The 27,908-nt window shown below is 34.0% G+C and overlaps 2 protein-coding genes across 2 annotated transcripts; one reads left to right on the plus strand and one right to left on the minus strand.

Annotated features, from left to right (window-relative positions):
- The first annotated feature begins 3,411 nt into the window (after nt 1–3,411).
- LOC104225091 (biotin carboxyl carrier protein of acetyl-CoA carboxylase, chloroplastic-like) lies at nt 3,412–6,712 on the plus strand. The gene is made up of 7 exons (XM_009776858.2): nt 3,412–3,822; nt 3,914–3,967; nt 4,565–4,701; nt 4,796–5,099; nt 5,823–5,894; nt 6,204–6,269; nt 6,386–6,712. Exons 1-7 carry the CDS (start codon nt 3,676–3,678, stop codon nt 6,407–6,409), a joined length of 804 nt encoding a protein of 267 aa, XP_009775160.1. The 5' UTR covers nt 3,412–3,675; the 3' UTR covers nt 6,410–6,712.
- An 8,486-nt stretch (nt 6,713–15,198) lies between these two features.
- On the minus strand, nt 15,199–20,620 carry LOC104225090 (protein Asterix). Its single transcript, XM_009776857.2, has 3 exons — nt 20,405–20,620; nt 20,198–20,298; nt 15,199–15,510 (listed from the first exon to the last, which is right to left on the minus strand). The coding sequence occupies exons 1-3, from the start codon at nt 20,543–20,545 to the stop codon at nt 15,444–15,446; spliced, it is 309 nt and encodes a 102-aa protein (XP_009775159.1). The 5' UTR covers nt 20,546–20,620; the 3' UTR covers nt 15,199–15,443.
- Nucleotides 20,621–27,908: the final 7,288 nt, after the last annotated feature.

Below are 27,908 nucleotides of genomic sequence, written 5' to 3' on the forward strand. Positions count from 1 at the left end.
CTGCAAACGCCGGCAGATCTACCTTGGGTCTCCTGTTGGACTGAAGGCAGTAACCCAACTCTGATCAACAAGGTCCAGTACCGAAAATCTGCACAGAAAATGTAGAATGCAGTATCAGTACAACCTACCACATGCACTAGTAAGTGTCGAGCCTAACCTCGGTGAAGTAGTGACGAGGCTAGGACAAGACACATATATAAACTTGTGCAATTAAGCAATATACAAGCATAATAATGATAATAGAAGTTATACACAATACTAACGGGAGGGGAACAAATATGTTGAGGGGAGTACAAGATCATGAGAATAGAACAGTAAAAAAACACACCAAAACAAGTGCACGGCATCACCCTTCGTGATTTTACTCTCGTCCTCACCATAACAAATGAAATGAATAATGATAATGAATATAAATGGCACGACATCACCCTTCGTGCTATACACTCTTCCTCATATGATAGTAAATATGCATGGCACGACATCATCATTCGTGCTTTACACTAATCCTCACATGATAATAAATATGCAATGGCACGGCATCACCCTTCGTGCTTTATACTCTTCCTCACCCAAATAACAAAATAATATCAACGGGGCAATAAAATTATTAATAACAAGCACCATATCAATATTTAGTTTGCCAACGTCAACCTCAACTTCGAGTCAATACTCAAGAAATATCCAATTCCAGTAAAACATGATAAGAATTGTTCAACATGAAGAATAACTAGTTTAAGCATGAACAATACGAATAAGGAATACAACAATCATAAGAATAAGACTCACTTGCATGCTATGACCCGACAACAACGTATATGTACTCGTCACCTCACCTATACGTCGGACTCAACAACCAAACACATAGGAAATAGACAAACAATGCCTAATCCTTCAAGCTAAGGTTAGCCATAATACTTACCTCACTACCGCGGCCAAACTCAAAGCTCAAACGCCGCTTTTTCTCTAGATTTCACCTCCAATCCACTTGTATCTAGTCATAATTAACTTAATAACATCAATTATCACTAAAAAAATTAATTCTAATGCATAATTATAAGTTTTCCAACATTTTGCCCAAAAAGTCAAAAATCGAACCCGGGCCCGCTTGGTCAAAACTCGAGGTTCAGACCAAAACCCATTCACCCCCCGAGCTCAAATATGTAATTAGTTTAGGAATCCGACCCCAATTCGAGGTCTTTTAATTATACAAAAATTCCTAATTCTACCCAAACCCCTAATTTCACCATGAAAACCCTAGATTTTAGGTTGAAAATTGATGAAATATAATGGGTAATTGGAAGAAAGTAGTTTAAAATCATTTACCAACACTCTTGGGAAGAAGTTGTCTCTTGAAAATCGTCTCTGAGTCTTCTAGTTTTTGAAAATATGAGAGAATAGTCTAATCCCATTTTTGGTTCTGTTTTTAAAATACTGGACAAGCCTTACTTGTCGCATTCGTGAAGCTCTAGCCCTATTGGCCTACGCGTTTGTGAAGGCATATCCTCACAGCCTTCGCGTTAGCGGGCCAAGTGCCGCATTTGCGATGAGTTAATTTCCCCTCCCTCAGGTCCCAAGCTTTGCGTTCGCGATAGACAGGTCGCGTTCACGAGGGGTAAAGCCCCCACTGCTTCGCGTTCGCGAAGAAGTATTTCCCCCTGCCCTATTTTTACCTTTCCCGTTCGCGATACTACCTACACGAACGCGAAGAAGGGCATATCAGGACAACTGCTGCATCAAAATACCAGATTTTTCCAAGTCTAAAACATACTGTAGCCTATCCGAAACTCACGCGAGCCCTCGGGGCTCCAAACCAAACATGCACACAAGTCTTAAAACATCCTACGAAGTTGCTCGCGCGATCAAATCGCCAAAATAACACCTAAAACTACGAATTTAGCACCAAATATCATGAATTTTTTCAAGAAAGTTCAAACTTATATTTTCTCAACCAAAGGTCCGAATCACGTCAAATCAATCCCGTTTCTCACCAAATTTCATAGATGAGGTATAAATATCATAACGGACCTGTACCAGACTCCAGAGCCACAATATGAACTCGGTATCAACAAGATCAATTATTAACCAAATTCTTAAAACCTTTATTATTCCAGTTTAACAATTTTCATCAAAAATTCATTTCTCGCGTTAGGGACCTCAGAATTCGATTCAGGAGATACGCCCAGATCCCATATTTTACTACGGACCACCGGGACCGTCAGAATAGGGCCCTGGTCCGTTTACAAAAAACGTTGACCGAAGTCAACAAAAATTAACTTTTTAGGCCAAAAATTATTTTCCCTTAATTTTCACATAAAAGCTTTTCAATATACACCCAGATTATGCACGCAAATCGAGAAGAGATAAAATGAGATTCTTAAGGCCTCGGAACACGGAGTCGAGTTCTAAAACAGAAAATGACCTTTAGGGTCATCACAATGTGTGATTCTTGGAGAGAAAAACCTTATTTCTTTGGGTTTTCAATTTTTATATGTGTTTGACTAGTTTTGGTAATTCTATGATTGATTGTTAGAGGTTGGCAAGTTGAGACTTTTTTGGGATAGTTCTGTAAGATTCCCAAAGAAATGCTAAGTGACGTTTTTATGTGTGCAAATTTTGGTGGACAGAATTAATTTAAGATACATGCAAGTTGGTCCAAACATCATGTTAATTAAAACAAATATTGGATGGAACGCAATTTTTTGAAAAGAATAAGTAATTCTATTGAAATTTGGTCATTGGCATTCAAGTTTCAAAGCTGATCATGGAAAAGTGCCAAAAAGCATTCTTGATCCTATTTGGGCACTATTCCAATTTCATGATTGAAGGTGTTCCTATTATCCTATAGACTAAAGAGAAGGAGAAGGATATAAATAGCCAATTGAATTTATATTTATAGTATTTTATAAGTAAATGGCTGATATTGATAGCATTTTATGAGGGAGAAGCATTTTGCTTTGGAAGGCAAAATCAAATAGTTTTCTCTAAGCAAAGAAAAAGGAGAATTGAAGACCTCTGAATTCGGTTAAAACTTAGTGGGCTTTTGCTCATAAGAATTGCAAAATTTCTAAAGAAAAGTGATAGTGAAAATGATATTTGAAAATTAGAGTTGTGTTTGGACATGAATACAATTTGTAGCTATTTTTCAATTTTTGCGAGTGATTTGAAATGAAAATTTTAAAAAATAGCTTTTTAAAGTTTTTTAAATTTTCAAAATTCAATTTAAAATTTTTATGGCCAAACACCGATTTTTTAAAAAATAGTAATATTTTTATGGCTAAACGGGACCTTACATCTGCAGGTAAGTATAATAAAATACTAAAAATGAAAAAGAATTTAATTTCCACCCTCCTAAAAATCATAGCTGAAATAATTTGGTGGGTGTACATTAGTTAAACTACCAGCCCTAAACATGGAGGGAAAAGTGGAAATAAACCAATTTTCACACACACCTCAACACAAAAACCTTTGTTTGTTTTTTTGGTCGATTATTATGCCTCCACCCTCATACCTCACTAAACTCCTCGTCCCTTTCCCTCGTGTGTATCGTCTCTTGCTATTTCCTTGTTAAATCTCATCAATTTCGCCGCCCATTTTTACCTACAAAACCCCCTCTTTTCACTCTCCAAATTCATATAAATCACAATTTTTTTTATTTGATTCATTTGTTGATTGGCAATGGCTTCTTTCACTGTTCAATGTCCTAAGATTTCTGCTATATTGAATGCTTCATCACAGCCCAACACCACTCATAATCAGCCACAAGCTTCTGTTTCCTTTCGATCTGATTTGAGATCCACCCCTACATTGTTCCCTAGACTCCAGGTTATTTTCTTTTTTTTTGCTGCTCAAAGATTGAATTTTTAAATGATTTGTGTTGAATGCATTTTGATTTTGAATGTGGGTTTTGTTTCAGGGGTCTACTCGACTCCAATCTGAAGTGTTTAAGGTGTGTGCCCAGCTGAATGAGGTAATTTACTTCTCTCTTCTTTTAAATACAGTGTGGGGGGAGAATGGCCTATACCCTATACCTTGTTCTACGGGATAAATTCACTTAATTTTTGTTATATTGCACCAAAATCACTAATCTATTTTTCGTAACAAAAAAATTACTCGATTTTGCTTAAGTATTACAAAAAGTCTAATATAATTTTTATTAGTAAGAAAAAATTCACTCAATTTTGCTCAAGTATAGCAAAAGTCACTAAACAATTTTTTTTCCTTTCAAAAAGGTTATTCAACTTTGCAAAAGTCATTAGGTTATTCCTCCTAATGACTTTCTAAGATACTTAAGCAAAATTGAGTGATTTTTTGGTTATAAAAAATAATTATAGCTATTTTCGTGATACTTTGGTAAAGTTGAGTGATTTTTTTGTTACGAAATAATTTAATGACTTTAGTGCAGTAAAGGGAAAGTTTAGTAATCATTCATGAATTAGTCTCTTGCTCTACTACTGCGCCAAGGCTTGCCATAGATGATAGTTTACGTTTGCCTGTTAAAATCTTGAACTTCAACAAAGAGGAAATGTTGGTCTGAATAAATTTATTTTGATTATGCAATTTTAAGGTTGTTATCCTTGAGAAGTCTACCAATTCAAAACCAGTTTCTGAAAAAAATGAAGAGGAAGTTCCAAAACCTGAGCCCTCAACTGCAGATGCTTCATCCATTCAAGAATTCATGTCTCAAGCTGCCCATCTCGTTAAGTGCGTTGAACTCTTGTCATGAATATTGTTCATTTGTTTTTTGTGTATGTGGTAGAATTCATTTTTTTCCATTTATTTGTATTCTTGTGTTTAGGCTTGTGGATTCGAGGGACATCGTGGAGCTGCAGCTAAAGCAGAATGACTGTGAAATCGTCATAAGGAAGAAGGAAGCAATGCCCCAACCACCCATTGCAGCGGCTCCCTATGTTATGGCGCCCCCTTCTTTTTCACATGCACCACAATTGCCTCCTGTGAGTGCCCCTGCCCCTGCCGCTGCATCTCCAGCATCTTCTGCACCTGCACCTTCAAAGCCTAAGTCATCGCATCCTCCACTCAAATGTCCCATGGCTGGGACATTTTATCGTTCTCCAGCTCCAGGGGCCCCACCTTTTGTAAAGGTAAATACACACAATGCTTTCACCTATCTCTAATGGTCACGATGAAGTATGCTATATGTATCTTCGTGGCGTGGTTAATGAATTAGCAAGTAGATAAAAGGACTAACAACTCCAAAGCTAGTAAAATTGCGATGTCTTCTTAAAGTTTGGGTCATAGTAGATTTGTCAAATCAGGATCCTTGTACCTTCTTTGTGTGGATAGATGTTGCACATTTTGGCGCTCAGAAACTGGGAGAAAATTGAAACTTAAATGGATCCTACTGATTGACTCTTACTCGATGTCTTATTTCTTTTTGGGTAAATTGAATGTAAATGGTCTACTTTCAGTAATATTACCCCTTTTCTGTCCCTTATTACAATCTCAGCAGCAGGGGGGGAGGGGTGTGTGTGTGTGTGTGTGTGTGTTGGTTCCTGGTACATGTGTAGTGTTCCATTATTGATAGGCAATAGAACCTCCTTGAAATTGTCAGGAAAGACAAATGAAATGAGGAAATTAGAAGAAAAGTCTATTTGTTTTCCCTTAAATATTGTTTTCCCTGAATTACAATTTTACTTGTTTGAATATGTCACAAAACCAGGCAACCAACCAATTAAGGGGAAATTCATGCTAATATCTCTCATACTTTTGTGGTAGCCTGCTCATTTACCTTTTTACTTTCTATGTTCTTGCCTTCTTGGTCATGCAGTTGTCTCATAAACCTGACTAAACTGATAATTCCCCAGGTAGGAGACAAGGTCCAGAAGGGACAAGTAATTTGTATCATTGAGGCGATGAAATTGATGAATGAGATTGAGGTTAGTTCAGGCTCAATATTCAACCTTAATACTTTCCATGTAATATTGTTTTTTAAAGGTGCCCTTAAAATATATCAGTATTTTGCATTTTGATGTTTACCTGGAAAAGGCCCATAATTATAAGTTGTCGAATTTTAATGTCTGGAATTTAAAGTAAAATTGAATTGTCTTATGAAATTCTTATGAGTTATGTGCAGTGAAGTTGCTTGGGCCGCTCTTTTGTAACTGAGACTATCACAATACATACGAGATTTTTAAATTCCTTTTCCATGCCTTCCTCTCATCATATCTTCTGAATTCCTTTATTAGGCTGATCAATCTGGAACTGTAGTGGAGGTAGTAGCAGAGGACGGTAAGCCTGTTAGTGTGGACACGGTACGTATAGCTCTCTCTCTCTCTCTCTCTCTCTCTCTCGGTTTGTATACATATAATTAGCTTAGAACTTGGCATAGCCGTAGATATTGTATCTGATTTCCTATCTTTTCTTGCAGCCGCTGTTCATCATTGAACCATGAGGAAGAGGGTGCAGCCTTGTTATCTGCTGTTAACATAGGTGGAGTCAAATATTGAGATATTTAAGTGTAGTTCAGCTGTACCGTCATATTTATAGATTGTATTTGGAGTTCAACTTGTTCTGCTCAACTTAATTATAATATCCTTATCCAAGTTATTTCAAAGATGTTGCCCGTGTGGACTCTGTTTCTGCTTAAGATTTTAGATGACCATGTACAGGAGAGAGTTTTATTTATAAGTTGATGCAACTGAAAGCAATTCTCTTGTTTAGTGTAAATGTGTTATGATCATAACAATTTGTCTGAGTTTTATTTTGTTTCCGTTTGTTGGTTTGAGATCCCCTAATGCTTAAGAGATGATAGTAAAATGAGGTGTGAAAGCTAGTCCTCTTTGCTGCTCTCACGGGGAAGATATGGTTGTTGATGTTTTACCTCACTTTTGAGTTTTTAACACACGTTTCTATCATGCCCATTAATTTTTTCTTTAAGGGTGTATATGATACGACGGAAGTTATTTTTCATAAAAATTATATATCATTCTGAGAAAATATTTTTTGATGTTTGGTTGGGGAATGAAAATATTATATAATATACTCTCTCCGGTCCATAATAAGTGACTTTGGCCTTTGACACACCCTTTAAGAAAATATTAACTCATAGACAAAGAAAGGTATTTTGATTAAATTACCCTTAAATAAAATCTGCATATTGTTAACTTCACACATTGAGATATGTACATAAGGGCAAATTTTGGATAAATAAAGTTATTTCTTCTTGATTACCCCCTCCGGTCCACAATAAGTGACCAATTTGCTTTTTTATTTTGGTCCAAAATAAGTGTCCATTTATATAATCAAGAAAAAAATCAATTTATTTTTCCAAAATTACTCTTATGTACATATCCCTAAAAAGTCATTTAGAGAAGAGAAGCAAGTGCTACTATAACTATGGTGCAACATTTAATGAAGGGTAGTTTAGTCACACCAACTATTTTTGTCTAGAATTTAATATTTCCTTAATGAGTGTGCCCAAAGCAAATTGGTCACTTATTATGGACCGGAGGGAGCATGTAGAAAGATACTTATTTTGTACTAAAATAAAAAGACCAAAAAGCCACTTATTATACGGGAGATAATATAAGTAAATTGGCATTATTTTGACGAAACTCTTGATTATTGAAGAGTAATAATTATGTCTAAGTGTTAGTTGAAATATGAAGTTAAAAGTTAAAAATGACTCCACCCAAAATAAGACCATGATACAAGTAAACACCCAAGTTTTTACCAAAACTCTAAACAAAAAAAATTCTCCTCCTAGTTCATCCTAAGATAAGCACACATTCTGTAAATAGAATTTGAAAAGGTCAATTCATGTTTTTATTATGAGTGAATGACGTTGATAGAACTCAAGTAGTCATAGAACTCCAAAAGCTCCTTCCCTTTCTTTTTGTTAATAACTATAAAAGTGGGACAATTCTTCAACGCAGACAAGAACAAAATAAAATTTCATTTGTAATGGCAACTGAAAATGATGATTTGATCACAGAATTTCCCCCTGGCTACAGATTTGTGCCCACTGATGAGGAATTGGTTAAATATTACCTTGAAAATAAGGTACATTATCAACCTTTTCCAGCTCTATTCATTGAAGACATTCATGCTAAGGAATTTTACAGCAAATCTCCTGAAGCTCTTGGTAATTAATTCCTTTAGCTTAGACCCTTTATATAATGTGTATGAATATTAAAATTTCTAACCAAAAGAGTCATGGCATTTTGAAACCATAAAATTAAATATCTTTTTGACATGTCACTCAATATATCCTTCCTTGTTCCTTCTTCCTCTCTTTTTTTTTTCTTCATTCTCTCTCCCTCATTCAATTTAATTAAACGCCTTCATTATGAAGCTATGTAGATGATGAGCTTGCATTCCTTTTCTTATACAATCATTCCTATATAACAATCATTCTCTATAAAACTCAAGTTCTTCTTGGAACCAATTTTTATAATATATGTCTTCTATAACAACACTTCTCTATATAAAAATAGCATAGGTAAACTAGTTTTCGGACTGGTCATTCAAAAATAGCCAGCGTTTGCAAAGTCATTGAAAAATAGTCACTATTTTGCTGCAATACGGAGAAAGTTCCAGCATAATATACTGGAGATTGGAGCACCTGTGTATACTATACTGGAACTCTACTGGAATTTCAGTATATTATACTGGAGTATTTTCCGGATTTTGAACAGTATTTTCGTTCAGATTTATTTTTACATGAAAAGTGGCTAAATTTCAATTACTTTTGAAACTGTGGCTATTTTGAATGACCACTTGTAAATTTGGCTATTTTTGAATTTTCTCACTTCTCTATAGCAGCCAAAAAATATTGAAACAAATGAAACTGTTATAAAGAGGTTTAACTTTAATCAAATTAAACAGTAGTATTAAATTTTGTTATATTTAGTATAACAATTAAACACAATATTTCAAGGAAAGAATAAGTCACGTCGCGGAAGAAAAGAATAATTAAATTGAGCTTACTATTTAGTTTTCAATACAAATTTGTGTATGGAAAAAATAAACTTTGTCGTTGACATTTTATTTTTTTACAGTGGAAAATATGTGCAGCGCAGGAGAATGGTACTTCTTCATCCATCAAGATGAGTATTTTCGAGGAAAAATTGGAAAATTTCAGATTGTTGGAAATGAAATAGGTTTATGGCAATGCTTTGGAAAAGAATTTCCAATTTATAATTCAGAAGGAGATGTGGTTGGGTTCAAAGTTAATTTGAAGTATTGTTCTAGATCGGCTAAGAAAAATACTTGGATAATGGAAAAATATCGTCTAAGTTTTGAATGTGCCATTGATGATGAAGAGGTAACTAGTACATTAATTTCTTTGCATTTTCTTAATTTTAAACGAAAATTTAAAATTGTTTTCATTTTTTACGATAAATATTTTTGAATCTTAAAGTTTCCACATTGCGGAATTGTTCATATTTCATAAATGATTTTTACCTTTTCCAAATAGAGCCCGTATTGTAATTTATCATTTATGGGAAAGTAGTTGAAATGGATGTGCCGGCTATATAGCTAGGGGTGTACAAAAGAAATCGACAAACTGCACCAACCCGATAATCCGAGTCAAACCGAGAAAAAAAACATGACTATGGTTTCGTTTGATTTGGATTTGGTGTTAGAAAAAAAATTCGATCATAATTGGTTTGGTTTGGTTTTAACTAAAAAAGTCAAACCGAAACCAAACCAACCCGACATTACATATATAGAAATTTTAGATATATTTAATATATAAATATAATTATTATGATGTGATTTATAAATATTTTTTAAACATTTTTATCATTTTATCTTTTAAAGTATTATTTTCAAGGTTGGACTTAGAACTTTTGAATGCTCCAATAAGTTTTATAACCATTAATATTAGTAACTTAAATAATACTATCAAAAGCCCAAACCAAAATTAAATCAATACTAATGCTAACAAAATACATTCAATTCAATACTAGGAACGACAATGTATTGAATATCTATTTTTTATTTTGCAATGATATAGATAAAAATACATAAACTATTTTTATTTTTTCTGTAGCGTTTAGTCATGTAATTAATACTCCCTTATAAGTCTACTTATTTTAGCATGATTTAGTACTTTTAGATTATGTTTATTTTTATTATGGCTTTTTAATTAGCATTATTTATATTACATAATTCTATTGTCTTTATTGTTGAATATTAGGATAATAACATGACACATCTCATAATTTTGTATTATTTTCTTGGAAAATACCATATAATTGTATCTTATTAGGATTAAAGAAATATTTTGAGCATAAGTTATATGTTTTGTGTTACGAAGATTTTACCGGAAAAAACCCGAATAACCCAAAAATCCGAGAAAAACCGAGATCGAAAAACCTGAGTTTCATTGGTTTGGTTTGGTCTTTAAATTTAATAACCCGACACAATTGGTTTGGCTTGGTAATTGCAAAATTCGAACCAGCCCGACCTATGTACACCCCTAGTGCGGGCACACTAGGTTGGATAAGATTAGGAATGAAGATATTCGGGAGAAGGTGGGCATGACTCCCATGGACGATGACAAGATGCGGGAAGCGAGGCTTAGATGGTTCGGACATGTGTGAAGGAAAAACCTAGATGCCCCGGTTAGGAGGTGTGAGCAATTGGCATTGGCAGGTACGAGGAGAGACAGAGGGCAGCCTAAGAAGTATTGAGGTGGGATGATCAGTCAGGACATGATGCGACTTCGATTTCCGAGGACATGGCTCTTGATAGGAAGGTGTGGAGACCGAGCATTAGGGTTGTAGGTTAGGAGGGAAGCGAGCGTTTTTCTACTTTGTACCGGGGCGAGCTAGGCTGATAATGTTTCACCTTGGGTTGTTAGTGGTTTATGTAGGGGTATAGCATTATTATTGGTTATTATTATTGCTTTTCTATTTATTTTTTGTCTCTTACAACGTTGATATTATTTTTCTAGCTTTCGTTGATGTCACTGATCTATTGTTTATTTTCTTCTTCTTGAGGTCTTTTGGTAACAACCTCTTTACTCTTCTGGGGCAGGGGAATGGTCTGCGTACACTCTACCTTCTTTGACTCCACTTGTGGGATTTACTGGGTTGTTGTTGTTGTTATTGGTTGAAATGCTATATATTGTTGAAAATTATTAATTAGTTTTTGCATATACGTACATTCACAATTAATAAACATTATTGGGAAGCTTATTATAATAATTAGGTGGATTTGTATATGGCTTCTTTGTTAAATTTGAGACAAAGTGACTGTAATATTGCCAAACTAGAATGAAGATATCTTGCATTTGTCTCTTTATTGTATTATCAAATTATTTATTTTCTGAAATAACCTCTTTTCAAATTTTTTGATACAGATAGAAGAATGGGTTCTTGGAAGAATAATAAGAGGACAAAAGAAAGATTACACCAATTATTACTAGCACTTTTGGTTTTTCAGGACGAGAGATGTGGAAGTCGACATTCTTTATTTTACATCATTCTTTGTTGATTCTTCATAATAATAATGTAACTAAGCCAAGTTTTTGTTTGTTTTTCTTGTATCAATAACTTGGCTAGAATAGAGATGATACTAAATAATTGTTTTCAATTTTTCCACGAAATGATGTTACCAATAAAATTCATGATTTATTGCAATTACATCTCTACATACTTGTTTCTATTTTTTTCCTTTTCTTTCTCCTTTTAGTTTTTTCTTTATGGGTTTTAACCACATTACATTACAGCCATATGCCAATAACTTGAGTAAATGTTAAATTGTTATTTTACAAGACAACTTAATTTTCCACACTGATGTGAGTAAGTTTTTACCATTTAGTAAACCTGACATGTTATCAATTTTTTTTGGTTTCTCACCCGGTGTCCGGTACCTGCATTGGAGCCGATTATATCCGGATTCGCACCGCGTAGGGCCCCATTCGGGGGAAAGCGCTCCCTACCAAAGATTTTCCATACCCAAGAATCGAACTCGAGACCTCTGATTAAGGGAAGAGCAGTCCTACCCACTGCACCACATCTTTGGTGGATTCATGATCAATTGATATATGCAAAGATGACTCTTCTTGAATGTAGTTTCTTAAATATCTTTTCTTGAAGTTTCTTCCTAGAATTGCTCATACATTTACTTTCCTTCATTGTGAGGATATAATATATCATAAAATTTATTTATTTTATATTGGCTGTCAACCCTATTGTAACCCTCCTTCTTTATACGAGTTTGGACCGGCAATGTAATCAAGTTAATACCGAAGAAGTTAGTGACTCTAACTTATCCGAGACTGAGGCATTGCAGCATTGATTGTTGTTTTGCTTAATATATTTTGCTTCCTATTCTCTTAGGTTAATAAACTTGTTCTTCCTCAAGTTGTATAGTCCAATAAAAACAAACAAAGATAAATTCATTATTCGTATATTTTGAGTATATGTTGTCATTTGAGGTAATTTGTGTATGGCTTGAATTACCGTATGAACCAAGAGACGGACTCTATATCTCAAGAGTCAAGAATTAGTTCCTACAATCACTAGTGAAGATCCTAGTTGAACAAAAGTCATTATCTAATTTTGATGCAAAAGAGAAACGTTAAAGATTTATGTAAAGCAAACGAAATTATAATGCAGTAATTAAAATGAAAAGCGATTAAGGAACTTAAAACGCTAGTAAATTGAATGTGAATGTTGTATCTCTCTACTATCACAATATATACCATTGTTGGATATCAAACAAGTCATTAGGCTGCCTTAGACGTTTTTGGTCATGTTACCCTTAACCTCTATGGCATATTAGCATGATTTGGTATAAACATCAAGTGTAGGTAAGTATTTTTCGACTATCAGTGTCTTGCATGTTTGTAACGAGAAGTTATGAAAGTAGTTGGCAACTTAGTTAATCTGCTATTCTTTTACATTTTAGGGACCGTATCGGTTAAGTAACATTATCTTTGGTCAGCAAATTCTTATCAATACCTTGATTTGAAGAGTTTGTAGCTAACTATAGTAAATACATATATCCTCTTGCCATGGTGATTTGGACTTAAACAACCCCTTACCTGTGATTAGTTGGACTTCTAAGTCACCTCTGAGTAGGAGCGGCAAACGGGCGGGGCGGGCGGATATGGTTCGGGTTAAAACGGGTAATAAAAAAATTAATAAATTATCCGAACCGACCCATATTTAATACGGATAAAAACGGGTTAACCGACGGATAATCCATGACTTCTTGCATATGATCACTTTTGGAAGAATTCTTAGTCTCCCTAACTTAAGGAACCCCCAATTTGAGGCTTGACAAATGTAAAAGTTAGACCCATTGGCTATCCATTGACTAAATGGATAATATAGTTCTTATCCATATGTGACCCGTTTTTAAATGGGACTTTTTCCTAACTATACCATATATGAAACCTTATTACCAAATATGTGCATACTATGTAAATTATCCGCCCAGTCCACAGTTTTCCTACAATTTTTGTACCATTTATTTAATACACGATTAATTGGGCAAAATCTTCCATAATTAATGCGCTAAAAATCAGGAAAAAATCTTGCGATTGATTGAGTCTACATTAAATTCAAGTTTTGAAACGGAAAGGAGATTTTTGTTCTTCATCTTCATCTTCATCTGTTCTTCCATATATTTTCCACCATTGATAGCCATTAAAAAAGCTTGAAAGCTTTGAATTCAAATTTGAGTTTTCAAAAATCATTATTTGTTTAGATTGGGTGTTGTTGAAAATAATCGGGAATATGGTTTGAAGTTTATATCTCAATTTTGAGGGGTTTTGGTGAAGATTAGACTTGGTTTTGACTGAATTACAGATTGAAACTCGAAGAAGAAGACATATTGCAGAAATTGTAGATAAATTGTAGCTAAATTGTAGATTATTTGTATTCTGATTGTAGATGTTTTATTTTCTGTTTTCATAAATAAAAAACTGCTAAAACTTCTACAAATCTTCTGAAAAATGCAATTATGTCAAAAATCACAATTATGCTACAATTGGATGGGAATTGGGATATAAAAATTTAATGTACCCAGTTTGTAGATATTTTGTAGATAAATTGTAGATTATTTGTATTCTAATTGTAGGTGCTTTGTTTTCTGTTTTCACACATCAAAAACGACTAAAACTTCTACAAATCTTCTGAAAAAACGCAATTATGTCAAAAATCTCAATTATGCTACAATTGAATGGGAATTGGGATATTAAAATTCAATGTACCCAGTTTGTAGATATTTTGTAGATAATTTGTAGATTTTCAACATAGATTGTAGTTTAATTGTAGTATAAATGTAGTAATTATGTAGATACCCTTACAAATAATACTGCTTTATACATACTTAAAATTGATTTGTAGTATATTTGTAGAATTTTTGTAGATGAAGAGAAAAATTTTGTAGTCAACATGTGCGAAGATGTATTTAGTTCAAATTCTGATCAATCCAACAGGAAAATTTTGTAGTCAACATGTGCGAAAATTTTTGTAGTCAACATGTGCGAAAATTTTTGTAGTCAACATGTGCGAAGATGTATTTTGGAGTGCCGATTTTTTTCATGATTTGGGACTTGAAAAAACAGATGCAACTTCAAAATAGGATTTTGTGAAATTAACTGGAAAAGAAAACTGTAGAATCGTGAGTAACTGCTGGTAAACGTGGGTGAGAGGCGAGTATACGAAAATGGGGGAATTAACTGAAGGTAAAACGTGGGGGGAGGGTAAAACGTGGGGGGGTGGGAGGAGAGAGAGGCGGGTAAACGAAAATGGGAGAATATACGCTCCTAAATTAACGCCTAATAAAATGAAGCATTAATTATACCCTTAATCTGAATTGTGGTATATAAATGGTAATTTAGTATGCTGAAATTTAATTAACACAATCCTTAAACATTGAGGGTAATAAGGTTTCATATATGGTATAGGAAGGTAAATATGGTATAGGAAGTTCATTATCCAACCCATTTTTAATGAAAAATATAAGTGATTAATTGTTTTCTTTTAACCCTTTTGCCACCCCTACCTTTGAGTGGCTTTTCGCTCAAATACCCATTTAAGCACTTATATGTCAATATGTAATTTTATACCATCCATGTACACAAAGGTAAATTTTGAATTTAAACTTTGTGTTTTGATAAAATTTAAGTTACTAGGTTTAATAGATTTGCATCGGGTCTGGCCAAATTCGTAGCGTCTATTGTGCATTCGCCCCTAGGGGTATAGAACTTGACTCTTTACAGAACGTTGAATACATTTAATTGTCTTCTAAGTTATTCAATTTAATTTGCATATGTTTATCAGCTTTAGTACATGATAGCCCCATACAGGAGCTTAAATCTACAAAAAGCTTGCATATTCAAATATTCTCATAATCATAAAAACAACAGTACAAATCCCTAAGGCCCTAGAGCATCATACTCGAGTTCAACATTTCTAATATCCTCAAAAACAAGGGCAAGTGCCTTAATACAATTTCAATCAAGTTTTCTTGCCTGACCGAGGCCCAACACCCATGTAGTTAGTCACAAGACCCATAATTCCAAACCTGGATCAAGAAAAGAACAAATAACGTGATTAGAAATTAATGAAGAGAATAATTGAAACAAATAACAGAAGAATCATTTTGCAATAGCACCTTTAGGTTATTAGATACTTGTCGTTATCAATTCAATTGACCATGTTACTATTTACACCATCCTCCTTTGACCATACTCTTCTTTAATTATATTTTATGTGACTACTCTAAATCAAGTGTCAATGGTATTTTTCAGGCAGTAGCAATATCTATGCTTTTATTTCAGAACATATATTAATCAATGTCCGATATAATATCCACCCCCACCCCCACCCCAACCCAAAGAAATTAGCCATAAAAACTACATCACGTCAATTTTGGACAGGAGTTACATGATTGTGACAGTGATTCTAGAACAAAAAGAACGAAAGCCAGCAACCGCCATTTTAATTTATTTATTTGGTTTTGGTACAGCCAACATTAACTGATAATTAAAACCTCAGATGGGGTAATTACTCGGATGGCTAGGCCTAATGAAAGGCTTAACAGATGTTTACCATTTCATGCATCCAAAATGTTATAATACTATTGTAGCCATTTAAGAACTTTCTGACTTCTGTTCTGGCAGCACAAAGTCGATTTGTCCGGTCTACATCCTAAGGGCAGAAGGAGTAGGACAGATAATGCATTTTAATGAAATGACACTCGAATTATATGAAAGAATATAAATGGCAATATCACTGTTACATAGTTTCCATCATGCTGCTGGACAAGGGAAATAAGTAGGGTAATGGTTACTTTCTGCATTAACTTGGATATCGAAAAGGCAAGGGACCAAAAACAAAAAATTCCCCAATGATTAAAGCGCTTTCTGTTTCTAGCGAAGTAAGAACTATAGAAGTTGCACTATTTTGAAGAAAAGTTGCAACCACCTATGTAGGCAGCAGGGCAGGTATCTCATAAAATAAAGAACTTCCTCTTATTTTTTGAGAAAGATGGTACTTCCTCTTATTAAATTCTCTTTTTATTTGTTTTTATATAAACACAAAAGAAAATGCTTCGCTTTTTCTTTTACTTCACTGCTTTGAGGTAAAACGTTGTCTTATAACCGGGGAGAATGTTAACTAGTTGGTCCATCATCAAAAGAAGAAAATGACGATGATGACGACAACAACACCTCCATCCTAAAGTAGTTGGTCGGTTGTATGAATCCTCACTATCCATTACGATCCATTTGGACCAGTTTCATTCAGATACTTAATAATTTGTATTTGAATTCATATTAGGGGTTCTTTGACACTAGAGGATCTCTAATTTTTTTCTAATCTGCAAATAAACTAAAAGAACTTCCAGTAAATACCAGACCTAATAAAAGTGTACCAACATGGCTAAGCCTTAATCCCAACTGCTAGGTATCACCTCCTGTGCTGCATCTTGATGTAACACCCCTGCCCCAAGCATGCCTTAGATATTATTAAAATAACATATTAAAGTTTTAAGAAAAGAATTCAAATAATGTGAAGATGATCTTTTTTTATAACAGTGATGTCAATGATATTTATTCTCTTTCTAGCTGGGAAATTCATATAACATTTCCATCGAAATGGCGACGCGACGCTCTCTTGAGATTGGACATATTAGAAATAAGGAATGATATATATATATATATATATATGTACTTTGGTATTTTACTTTACCAAGTACCACGAGGAAGTGGGATAAATTAATCATAGAAATAACAAATATAATACTAATAATAATAAGATACTAAGTATCATAGCAATATTCACATATGATATTAAGTTGTTAATCTATTAAATAAGGAAATGGGTTCCACTAGAATATTAAAATACATATTAACTAAATAATGGCCAGATTATAGAAGCCTAGCTAATCTACTTAATGGCTAAGTAATAAATAGATCTTATAAACCGTATCATTTAACTAACTAGCAGGCCGTTTGTTAGGAACACCTTAATCGCCAATAAGGCTCTATATAATACCTTCACGTGAATACGAGGATAAACCATTTTCACAACTTCTTTTGCTTTTGCTTGTAAGTTGTTATATTGTTACTAGGTTTAGTGGTTGGACCTATGTATGAGGAGAACTGACATGGTTTAGTTGGCTTAGAGTAAATGGTGAGCTTCACTGCACAAGCTCTATTTTGTTTATATGCGAACCCATGATTTATCCGAAACCAGACTGTTTTGCCAAGGAGCAAGAATTTATCCCATAGTTGGAGCATTTGATTTGCAAGCCCTCAAAACAAATCAACCACAGTAGTTAGATATTGAAAAAATAGCTATTGCACCAAAATCTTTAAGCTCAGATTTATAAGGAAGCTTTGTCGTACTTAGAAAATAATGGTTCTAAAGTAGGTGTCAAGCTAAGAAAAGGCGGAGAATTTTTGAATTCAAGAAAAGAAAGGTGAGGACCTAACCTTTTAAGAGTGTATCCCTCAAAAGAGGCATATTCTGTTAATTACAAAACTGATTCTTATAAATATTGTACGTGGAGATGGGCGTAAGTATCACCTTATTATAAAGCTGAAAGATGATTATTCGTTAAATGAAGGTTACAATTATGTTTTAATGGTTATGATTACAATTTATGTTCATGATTTATGGACGAGAGAAATGGAATTTAAATGTTAATATGTTCACTTATGAAGGTTATGCTCAATTTTAATTGGTGACGTGAAAAAAGGAAGGAATATTTTGAGAGGGACCGTATTAGATGATTGAGTGGGTATGTTTGACCAGATCTTTAGACTCAACAAAAGTCCTGCATTCCCTACCGTACATAAGGTGGACGGACCATCTACTGGAATGGTTGGAAGGCCACCTAGCTACTGCCTGGATGGTGGCCTCCATGTCGCGCACACACATTGTCAGTATCTAGATGGAACCTCCATAGAATTAAGAAACATTTTTGTTTATGGCCTACAAGCAACGTGGGATTTCAAAAATAACTTTAAATAATTTACCATGTATTTATAAGTATTTTTGAAATTTTATTGATTTACATGAGAAATATGATTTTGATATTAAAGTGCATGTATGTTTAAAATACTTGGCCAACTTTTTAGTCGGAGGTCAAGGAGACTTACTGGGATTTTATACACTCACCCCACTTAGCTTCGTGCTATAGGTTTGATATTGAACGACGTCCAGTTCGCGAGTTGAGCACCACTACATAGTGGTGAGTCCCACATTTGATCAGTGTTGGCTTTGTTCATTTTTATTTTTACTAATCATTTATCGAGCCGCATTCCACTTATATTTTGTAGCAGATTTTGAAGAAGCTCCATGATTGGGTAGAGGAGTAAATGAGGTATGTTTGTATCTTAATTAGACGACACACGATGATGAATTCGCTTAGAACACCAACATATGATTTATGCGTACCAAGACGACAAGTTTAAGGGTTCACTCGGCAAGTCCAAGCTAGTTGGGTGACGAACTGACAATTGCCCCTACTTTGGGTCGTGACAGAAGTTATGATTCATCCGCATTTGAACACCGAAGTTCAATCTAATCTCACTTTAACTACACTTCTTATGGAAGCTGAACTTACATTGCATATATTCCGTCTTAATTCTACATACCATAAACCTTTTCACTACTCACTACAGTTGTTCCTTTTTAACTTGAGAAATTTACTGTTTTAGGTCAAAACTCTATGTATAATGGGTCTATCCCTTGCATTTCTAAATTCAAACTCCATGAAGTGTGCATACCAAATACCCTGTTTTGTACTATATTTGCCTTTGAACCAAAGCCCAGGGAGCTATTCTCTAGAGCACCTCCCCATTTCAAGCTTTTGGTTCTCACTCACTAAATTCCTGAAGTAACATTATTATGCAAATAGCATCACAAGTTTGGACCATTTCTTTTTTAGATTGTCATCCTTGCACATAGACCACACGAATCTTCTATATTAAGCAGAGCCCTAACTAAGGCCACACAAAATTGTCTACACATACTCTATAGTATTTTATGACGATAACTTGGCCTTTAACTTTATTTTTTTGTTTAAATATCCTCGAAAAACAACATTGAAGGAAGAAGATTCCTTCTTATTTGGTATGACGTTATCATAAAAGATGATGTCAAGAAATGGAGGACCTTTTTTCTCCTTATCAAACAAAAAATCCTTCTTATCTTGACATCATGATCTATGATAACGTCATACCAAATTAAATCCTTGATTTAGAGTTTTTCCCTTCTTTTCATGTGTTGGCATATATCCTGCAAATAAAAGTATTTTTGGAGAACACCCTTCCATTGCCATTCAATTTCCGAAGTTTCATATCTTGAATATAGGGCCAACGTCCATAAGATCATACAATCCCCACCCACGACTAGCATTTTGTATAAGAACATGAGCTTAGAGTCCATTTTCTTCACAGATTGAGCTAAATTTGTGATGAAAACAAGCCCTAATACAAATCAAAGAGAACTCATGAAGTAATGAGACTTTGCAACTACAAATTTGTGTGAAACATTCAATAAAGTTACACCAAGGTGGAGTACCATAAAATCATGCACAACAATAATCAAACGAGATTTGATTAAAAGCAGCAAATGCCAAGTGAAGGTCAAACTTATGAATTAATGTGGATTTGTTATCAGAAGCACACACTTAAGCAAGTCCAAAAAAAATCCTTACTCGACGTGTCTAAGATCCTGGGGCAAAAACTATAAGTACTTACATCATTGCCATGGAGATCTGCTTAAGATCAGTTTCAAAGTTCCTCATGTTAGCAAGTGACTGAGCGCTGAATATTATTGCAAGCCACGAGCAAATCTTATACTGTTTGTAACAAATAAACATATATTAAGCTATGTCAATTAATATAACATCAAATGAAATCGTAATAAATTTGAAAAAATGCAAATTTATAAGGGGAATGACTAACTCTGAACATGGCACCGAAGACACCAAACACCACGGCTATAAAACCGGAGTAATCTATAGGAAGATCTTGTGGAGCTACCGCCGCTGGCTTGTACGGCTTTGCCGTTGACGGTTGCCTTGGATCGTTCGCCGGTGACGACATGCTTTAATCCTCTCCTTCTGTGAGTATTTCGGTGCTCTGTGTTTTCGATTTGGATTTAATCAGTCCAAATCTGGGAAACTGAAGGTTAATTATCGATTGACCCCTTTATATTTGGAAGAATTGCACCTGGCCCCAAAACTCTTGGAAACTCTCCTATTTCGGCAATAGATGAACGTTAAAGACATTTTTGCCCTAATCTTTTTTCAGTTTATGAATATTATTTTTCAATAACTTGGATGTAAATTATTGACAAATTTCCAACGGTAAAAGTTCGAGAGAACAACAAAAATAATTACACTAGTGAGGTCTGAAAAAGTACGAGAGAACCTAAAAAGTAAATTGATTGACAAACCCTAGAAGCTCGTAAAGAATGAAATGGAAACTAATTATTCAAATGTGGAGAAGAACGAAGTCAACCACAATTTGTTAATCTATCAATTTCCTGATTTTAGCAAGAAAGACATTGAGCAGAGGATAGAGGAGTCCACAAACGGTGGGTTTTTTTAGAGGCTCCTAGTGTTTTAATAGGAGGGAGCGAGAGCGGAACACATGGATATCAGAAAGTCTCAAGCAGACATGTTGATGAAACAGGCTGGTCAAGTGTCGCTTCTAATATAAGAGAACATAATAGTTACCTCTTCAAATGTTTTTTAAATGTAGCTTAGTTTTTGGATACCAGTTAATCTAATTTAGTGCAGAACATTCCATATTACCTTTCTTTGGTTTTTTTCCTATTATTAAATGTTACTCCCTCTATTCCAGTTTATATGAACCTATTTTCTTTTTGATTCGTTCCAAAAAGAATGACCTCTTTCTAAATTTGGAAATAATTTAGCTTAAACTTATAATTATACCCTTAATGAGAAGCTTTTGTAACCACACAAATACTCTGGATCTCTTTTTGACTTGTTTAGGACCACACATTCCAGAAGTCTTTATTTTTTTTAAACTTTGTGTCCAATCAAACAGGTTCACATGAATTAGAACGGAGGAAGTAGTTGTTTCAAGGTTACATTTTACTATAATTTTATGACAATTTGATTTTGCAGATATGCTTAATATTTCCCTTAAAAGTTTTTTTCAATTTGATGGCATTTATACATTCAGATGAAGACTAGAACTATTTAGCATAAATATCGTAGACCAAATTGGAACAAGGAGATAGAAATGATGTCAAGTGTCCATCCTTAGGCACAACTGAGCTGATGTTCAAGCTTTTAAGATCACGACTAATATTTTCCGGAAAAATGACTCAAAAACCATTTGAATGGGCTTATTTTAAGTAACTTTTAAGCATAAGTCATAAGTGAAAATAGTTTGCGTTACTTGGTTAGAGAGTGAAAAATAATGGAAATTTTACACCCTATAGAAAACTTTAGTACCCTATTTATTTTAAATAAATACCATTTTAAAATATTACATCCTATAAATACCTTTTATCTTTTATAGCAAAATATCTAATTATAGTTACATCCTATATTTAAGGCACCGTATATGCTAGATAATATTTTTCTCTCCTTTTTATTATTTTCTCTCACATAATTACCGTATATCTGCTCTAACACGTTCTCTCTCTCTTTTTGCATACACTTTACTCTCTTCTCCCACAAACCCACGTTTCATAACTTTTCTCCCACACAAATTCTCTATTTCTCCGCCATTATCAATCCCACATTCAAAATATATCTTAAAATTTGGTAAGTTTTCTCCTGGTAAGTTTACTTCTTCGAACTTTGATATCATTAATTTGGTTCTCTAATTTTTATACAGATTTTTCATAAATTTCTGAAACAATAACCATTGGTATTGTTTGCTCACCAGGAAGCTTTGGTTTTTCTCTTCAATGGCGGATTCAATGCCACACAAGATGATAACCAGAGGTATACCCACCAAAATTCTCAATTTTGATGGGCCCTCTTTCTCGTTGCAAATAACTCAAGGGGAGTCGGATTTTGTAGGTAAGTCAGCAACTACAGTTTCACAGAGAAGAACTAAATTACACAATGACAAGTCGAAAGAAGTCCAAGTTGAGAAATCTTCAAAAGAAACAAAAAATCCAGTTGTTTCAAAGATGAAAAAACCTATGAATGATTCTTCATGTGTCAATGTAAAGGAAGTCGCTGCAAAAAAAACATCAGATACACGACACCAAAAGGTAATTGCTATTGTATCAATATGCATTCAAAGAAACTTATATGTATTCATAATTATTCAAGCTATTTTATATGTACAATGTTGTATTCGTATGTATCTGGTTGTATTTAAATATATTTAGTTTTATTCAATTTCACATTTTTGTACTATTTGGTATTACTGTATTCAGTTGTATTTATAAGTATGTATATGTATTCTTATGTATTTTGATACTTTGCAACTGTTCAATTTTTCAGTATGTTTTTAATTGTATTCATCTTAGTTATTTTTTGTTTGCAATTGTTCAATTTTCCAGTAAGTTTTTAGTTGTATTCATATGTATTCTGCTTACTTATTTTTTATGTCACGTGTGTTGTAGCTAGTTTTTTAATATGTATTTAGCCTTGTCAATGTATTTAGTTGTATTCGTATGTATTCATGTCAGATGTACTGTAATATATTCTATGTATTCAGTTATATCTATACTTCTAAGTGTATGTAGTTGTATTCATATATATTCATGTAAGATTTACTATGAAATATGCTTTGTATTCAATTGTATTTACATGTATTTATTCTTGTTAAATGCAGGGAATTAATTTTTTTGTGAAACACCAGCCAAAATTTGCACCCCATATCAGTGTTTATACTAATACTGATATAATCTCCCAGCTAAAAGAGAACCTTGCTCCTGATCAGTACCAACAACTTGGCAATACTTGCTTTGGCTCATTTCTTCAAATGAAGCGCTATGAAATTCAAATCAACTCTTCAAATGCTTCATGGCTCTCCAGTTAGAAGTCACTCCTAACAATGTATTTGCATTACACGTCAATGGTACTTCATTACATTTCACATTAAGGGAGTTTGCGATTGTGACTGACCTCAAATGTGTTGGTAATGATGAAGATTTTGAGTTCAGTAAAAAGTTTCTTAACTGGCTTATTGAGACTTACTTTGGAGGTGCTAATCTTGTCAAGAAGGAACAATTGATGAAATGCTTTGCTGACAAGAACTGGGGTCCCGACAATGATGGTGATGCCTTGAAGATATCTTTGTTGTATTTCATACACACCTTCATTTTTTCATTCGAGAAGAATAGTACAACTATACCAAGGCTACATTTTGACTTGGTAGAGAGTGGGCGCTATTCTGAATATCATTGGGGTTTAAAAGCATTTGAAATGCTAACAAAATCGATTAGCATGAAGATGGATGCTGAGAAGAAGTATTACAGGATAGCTGGGATGCCACTGGCTATGCAAGTGTGGTTTTATGAGTGTTGTTCAGTTGTTGATTCCAAAATTGCACTCCGAATTGATGACGTGGTCCCCAGAATACTCAATTGGAGAACCACCGGATATCAGCCAACCTTTGTTTATCTGATGAACGACACGTTTAATGACACCGGGAACATGGTAATATACAAATTGTATCATTGATAGTTTATATTTTAGTAATAATTAATAGGCATACATTTGCATATAGAAGTATGCAGTTGCATTCAGATACATTTTTGGTGATGTAATACCTGCTGTAGTTTCAGCTGTCATATTCTCACAAATATGCTGCATACAAATGCATCCAGATTACTCATATATTTGCATACAAGAGACTGCATTCATTTTCAGGGGATGCATACAACATAATACATTTGTATACAAATACATACTGATAGAAAATATTTGTATTATCAGCTGCATACAGACACAAAATACAGTTGCATACATTTTCAGGGGATGCATACAACAATATACATTTGTATACATATGCTTACAGATATAAATACTTGCATACAGATTCAAGATACATGTATACAAATGCATAGGGACTAATAAACAGCTGCATACACTTGTATACAAATGCATACAAAAACTGTATACATTTGAATACATCTAATGCATACAAATGCATTCATATGCATACAACAATATATAGTTGTTGTAGCCTTCATTATTAATTCTTCATACAATTTCATATTATTTTCAAATCATTAGTGCTGCCAGATCTGCATTTGTATATAATTGCATTTTATATTCAATACAAATTTTAGTTTGTATTCCAGATTTGCATTTGTATGTTTCTAGTAAGACTTTGATTGTATTTTGTTTTTCAGATTGTTTACAAGGACACCAGTCCAAGCGATATAGAGCTTGCCATTATTCAGAATCCTCCTGTAGGCGCCAATGTTGAGAAGAGACCTTCTCCTGCTCATTCAGACAAATCGGGAGATGATTCGGATGACAGCTTCAATGTAAGAAGAAATATGTTGCAAGTGTTGGTCCATCTTCATCACCGCCCCATAAAAAGCGCAAGGAACACGAAAGGCATTCTAACGAAACAGAATATCAACCCAAGATTCCTCTTGTTTGTGTATCCAAATTTGGACATAAAGTTTTGCATGACAATCAGCTGCAAGATTCCCAAAATGACGAAGTATCTTCTTTAGGAAAGACCTAAATTCATTCAAAGAATACGTGAGTATTTAACCACAAATTAAACATTACAGTCTAATGAATAACATTCATATATTTTTGGTGCAATCTTATAATTATTTATGTATTGTTAAGGTTGTGGGAGAGTTCAAGTCTCTAAGAACATTGATCAATGATAACTTCAAGAATCTTTCTGACCATCTTCAACAAAATCAGCAAACTGAAAGTTTACACCAGAGAAAGGAACCCATAGGGAGACGTGATGATGACATTGACACAGATGTCGGAGATAATGTTGAGGTATACCATTCTTAACATATTGAGCATTTGTTTATATCTCTTGATTGCTGTTATAATTAAATAATTGTATTTATAAATGTTGTATGTATTCGACTAGCCTTTAACTGCCTCACTAGACTGATAAATGCATCGGCCAACACATGTATTTAGCTGTATTCATATCTGTGTTAACCTTAATATGTAAATGGAATTAACTGCTGTATTTAAACATATTCAGCTGTATTTTTTATGTATCTGATTTGTATTTCTTGAATATGTGTGATGTATTTCAAACTCCCATTTCCATTACCAAAATCTATTTTCTTACTACACTTATATGTATTTAACTGTATTGTAACATTAAGTTAATACACTAACAATGATACATACAACTAACAGAAACAAGTGCTTAATGATCAATGTTTGGAGTATAGAGGAGAGGGGAAAACTACATCAGAGGTGCCGTCCAACATACCATCTACTGGTCAAGAGGGTGTATCTACAAAATTCTATGTATCTCAATTTGAGCTGGACGACAAGTTTCTTCCCAGTCAAATTCCAGAAACTAGAATTGTGATTCACAACAATGCAAAAAAAGCTGAATCAACCCCAATACCATCTCATAGGAATCGGCGACCAAGTAGATGGTGCTCTTCGCCTTATGAGTCTAACTTCGACTCCACAGGTTAGTATTTTTGTAAAGTAAAGATTCAGCTTTCCTCAAGGTTTGTAAATTTAAAAGTCTCTAATCACGAATTCAATGAGCAACATGTACCTCAGTAAAGTTGACCCCCATTTTTGAAAAAAGACACCCCTTTGAGGATGATTCAATAACGGGGCCACATCCTACGTTAATCATTCAGGAATATGAAAAATGAGTTCGTGATGGTCTTCTCGCTAGACATGATCAGAGGTGAGTTTTCCCCCGGTATGTGTATTAAGTTTTTATATTTTAAAAAATGTATATAATATTTTTTATACCATACTTGTAGAAGTAATTTGGAAGACCATTACAATAAGAACAAGTCAACACTTCATATACCATTGGATTTTGGAGTTGATCAAGTTAATTCAAAAAAATGGTTTTACCTTCTATAGTTTGACGGGAAGCTATGGGATGACAACGTAAGTTTTTTTCCCCTAACTGACTAATTTTCTTTGAATAACAACATGTTGTTTTATTCAGTTGTATTCAACTGTATTCAAGCTATAGTCAATTTAATTGAACTGTATTAATCAGCTATAGTCAGCTGAATTCAATTGTTATATTCAGCTTTATTCAACTTCTGCATTCAGTTGTATTCAGCTGTATTTTGGTTTATTCAGATGTATTCAGTTATTGTTAGTTGAATTGAACTGTATTAATCAGCTATAGTTAGTTGTATTCAATTGTTATATTCAGCTTTATTCAACATCTTTATTCAACTGTATTCAGCTAATTTCAATTAAATTCAACTGTTTTAATCAGCTGTAGTCAGATGTATTCAACTGTATTTCTCTGTATTCAGTAGTATTTGTGAGCACGTGATTTTTGCCTTACGAAAAACTACTCCAAAATAAATCAAAAATAAAATAAATTTCTTTTACTGTGTAATTTCTGAATTTGCGTGGTGTTAAATATTTGTTTATGTCCGTAAATGTTTACTTTGTCATGATAAAATGAAAAATAAAATAAAATACATGTTGCATGCATATAGGATTTAATTATGCATTTTAAAAGATAATTTGAATAAAATAAAAAAATATGCGTTAGTTCTATTTTAAATATCCCACTGTGTGATTAATGTTTTGACTATGTGTTAAATAATTGTTATGAAGTAATTAATATTTTTGTGTAAGGTTAAAAATTGTTTTATAATTTTTATTAGGATTTTTTATAATTTAAATAAAATTAGAAAATATATATAAATTGTGAAAGGAAATTGGACCTGGATTAAAATCCAGACCCAAGTGAATTAATTTCCCCCCCCCCAGCCCAATCCAAAACAGCCTGTCCGGTCCAATTCAAAGCCAGAACCAAACGACGACGTTTGGTCACCTCTCGTCAAGGGCCGTTGGATTCAATCCATCCAACGGCTGAGATCTTATCACCCTAACCCGTGATCCTTACCCGACCCAGTGACCCGACTCAGTCCGACCCCAACGTTAAACCAAACGACGTCGTTTGGATTAGTGGATTGATCCTGGCCATTCATCTTACTTGATCGGACAGACGATATCAATCCACCCCACCCCTATATAAATCCCAAGCCCTTACCCCGGCCCCTAACTGAACACCCCCCCCCTCCTACACTGTTCATCATCATCCCCCAAACCCCCACTCCTAACCCTAGCCGCCCTAGGATTCCACCGCCTGAAACCCGGCGGCATCAACGCCGCCGGTTCACCAAAATAACACCCTAGAACCCCCTGAACCTCCTCTATCCAAATATGTTATCCGTTGGGCTCGAATCTTCCTGAAGGTTCTCGAATCTTCATTTGAAGATTCGAGCCGAGTTTAGATCTAAACCAAACAA

This window comes from Nicotiana sylvestris, chromosome 10, assembly GCF_000393655.2.
Source record: "Nicotiana sylvestris chromosome 10, ASM39365v2, whole genome shotgun sequence".
In the NCBI taxonomy this organism is placed as follows: Eukaryota; Viridiplantae; Streptophyta; class Magnoliopsida; order Solanales; family Solanaceae; genus Nicotiana; species Nicotiana sylvestris.

Bases quoted from the DNA above. Each gene is read 5' to 3' on its own strand.
- LOC104225091 (XM_009776858.2), top strand. From the start codon at position 3,676: ATGGCTTCTTTCACTGTTCAATGTCCTAAGATTTCTGCTATATTGAAT. The intron at 3,823-3,913 runs GTTATTTTCTTT...GTTTTGTTTCAG, and splicing joins CATTGTTCCCTAGACTCCAG to GGGTCTACTCGACTCCAATC. The intron at 3,968-4,564 runs GTAATTTACTTC...TGCAATTTTAAG, and splicing joins TGTGTGCCCAGCTGAATGAG to GTTGTTATCCTTGAGAAGTC.
- LOC104225090 (XM_009776857.2), bottom strand. From the start codon at position 20,545: ATGTCGTCACCGGCGAACGATCCAAGGCAACCGTCAACGGCAAAGCCG. The intron at 20,299-20,404 runs GTTAGTCATTCC...TGTTACAAACAG, and splicing joins TCTTCGGTGCCATGTTCAGA to TATAAGATTTGCTCGTGGCT. The intron at 15,511-20,197 runs GTAAGTACTTAT...TTCTTGATCCAG, and splicing joins CAGATCTCCATGGCAATGAT to GTTTGGAATTATGGGTCTTG.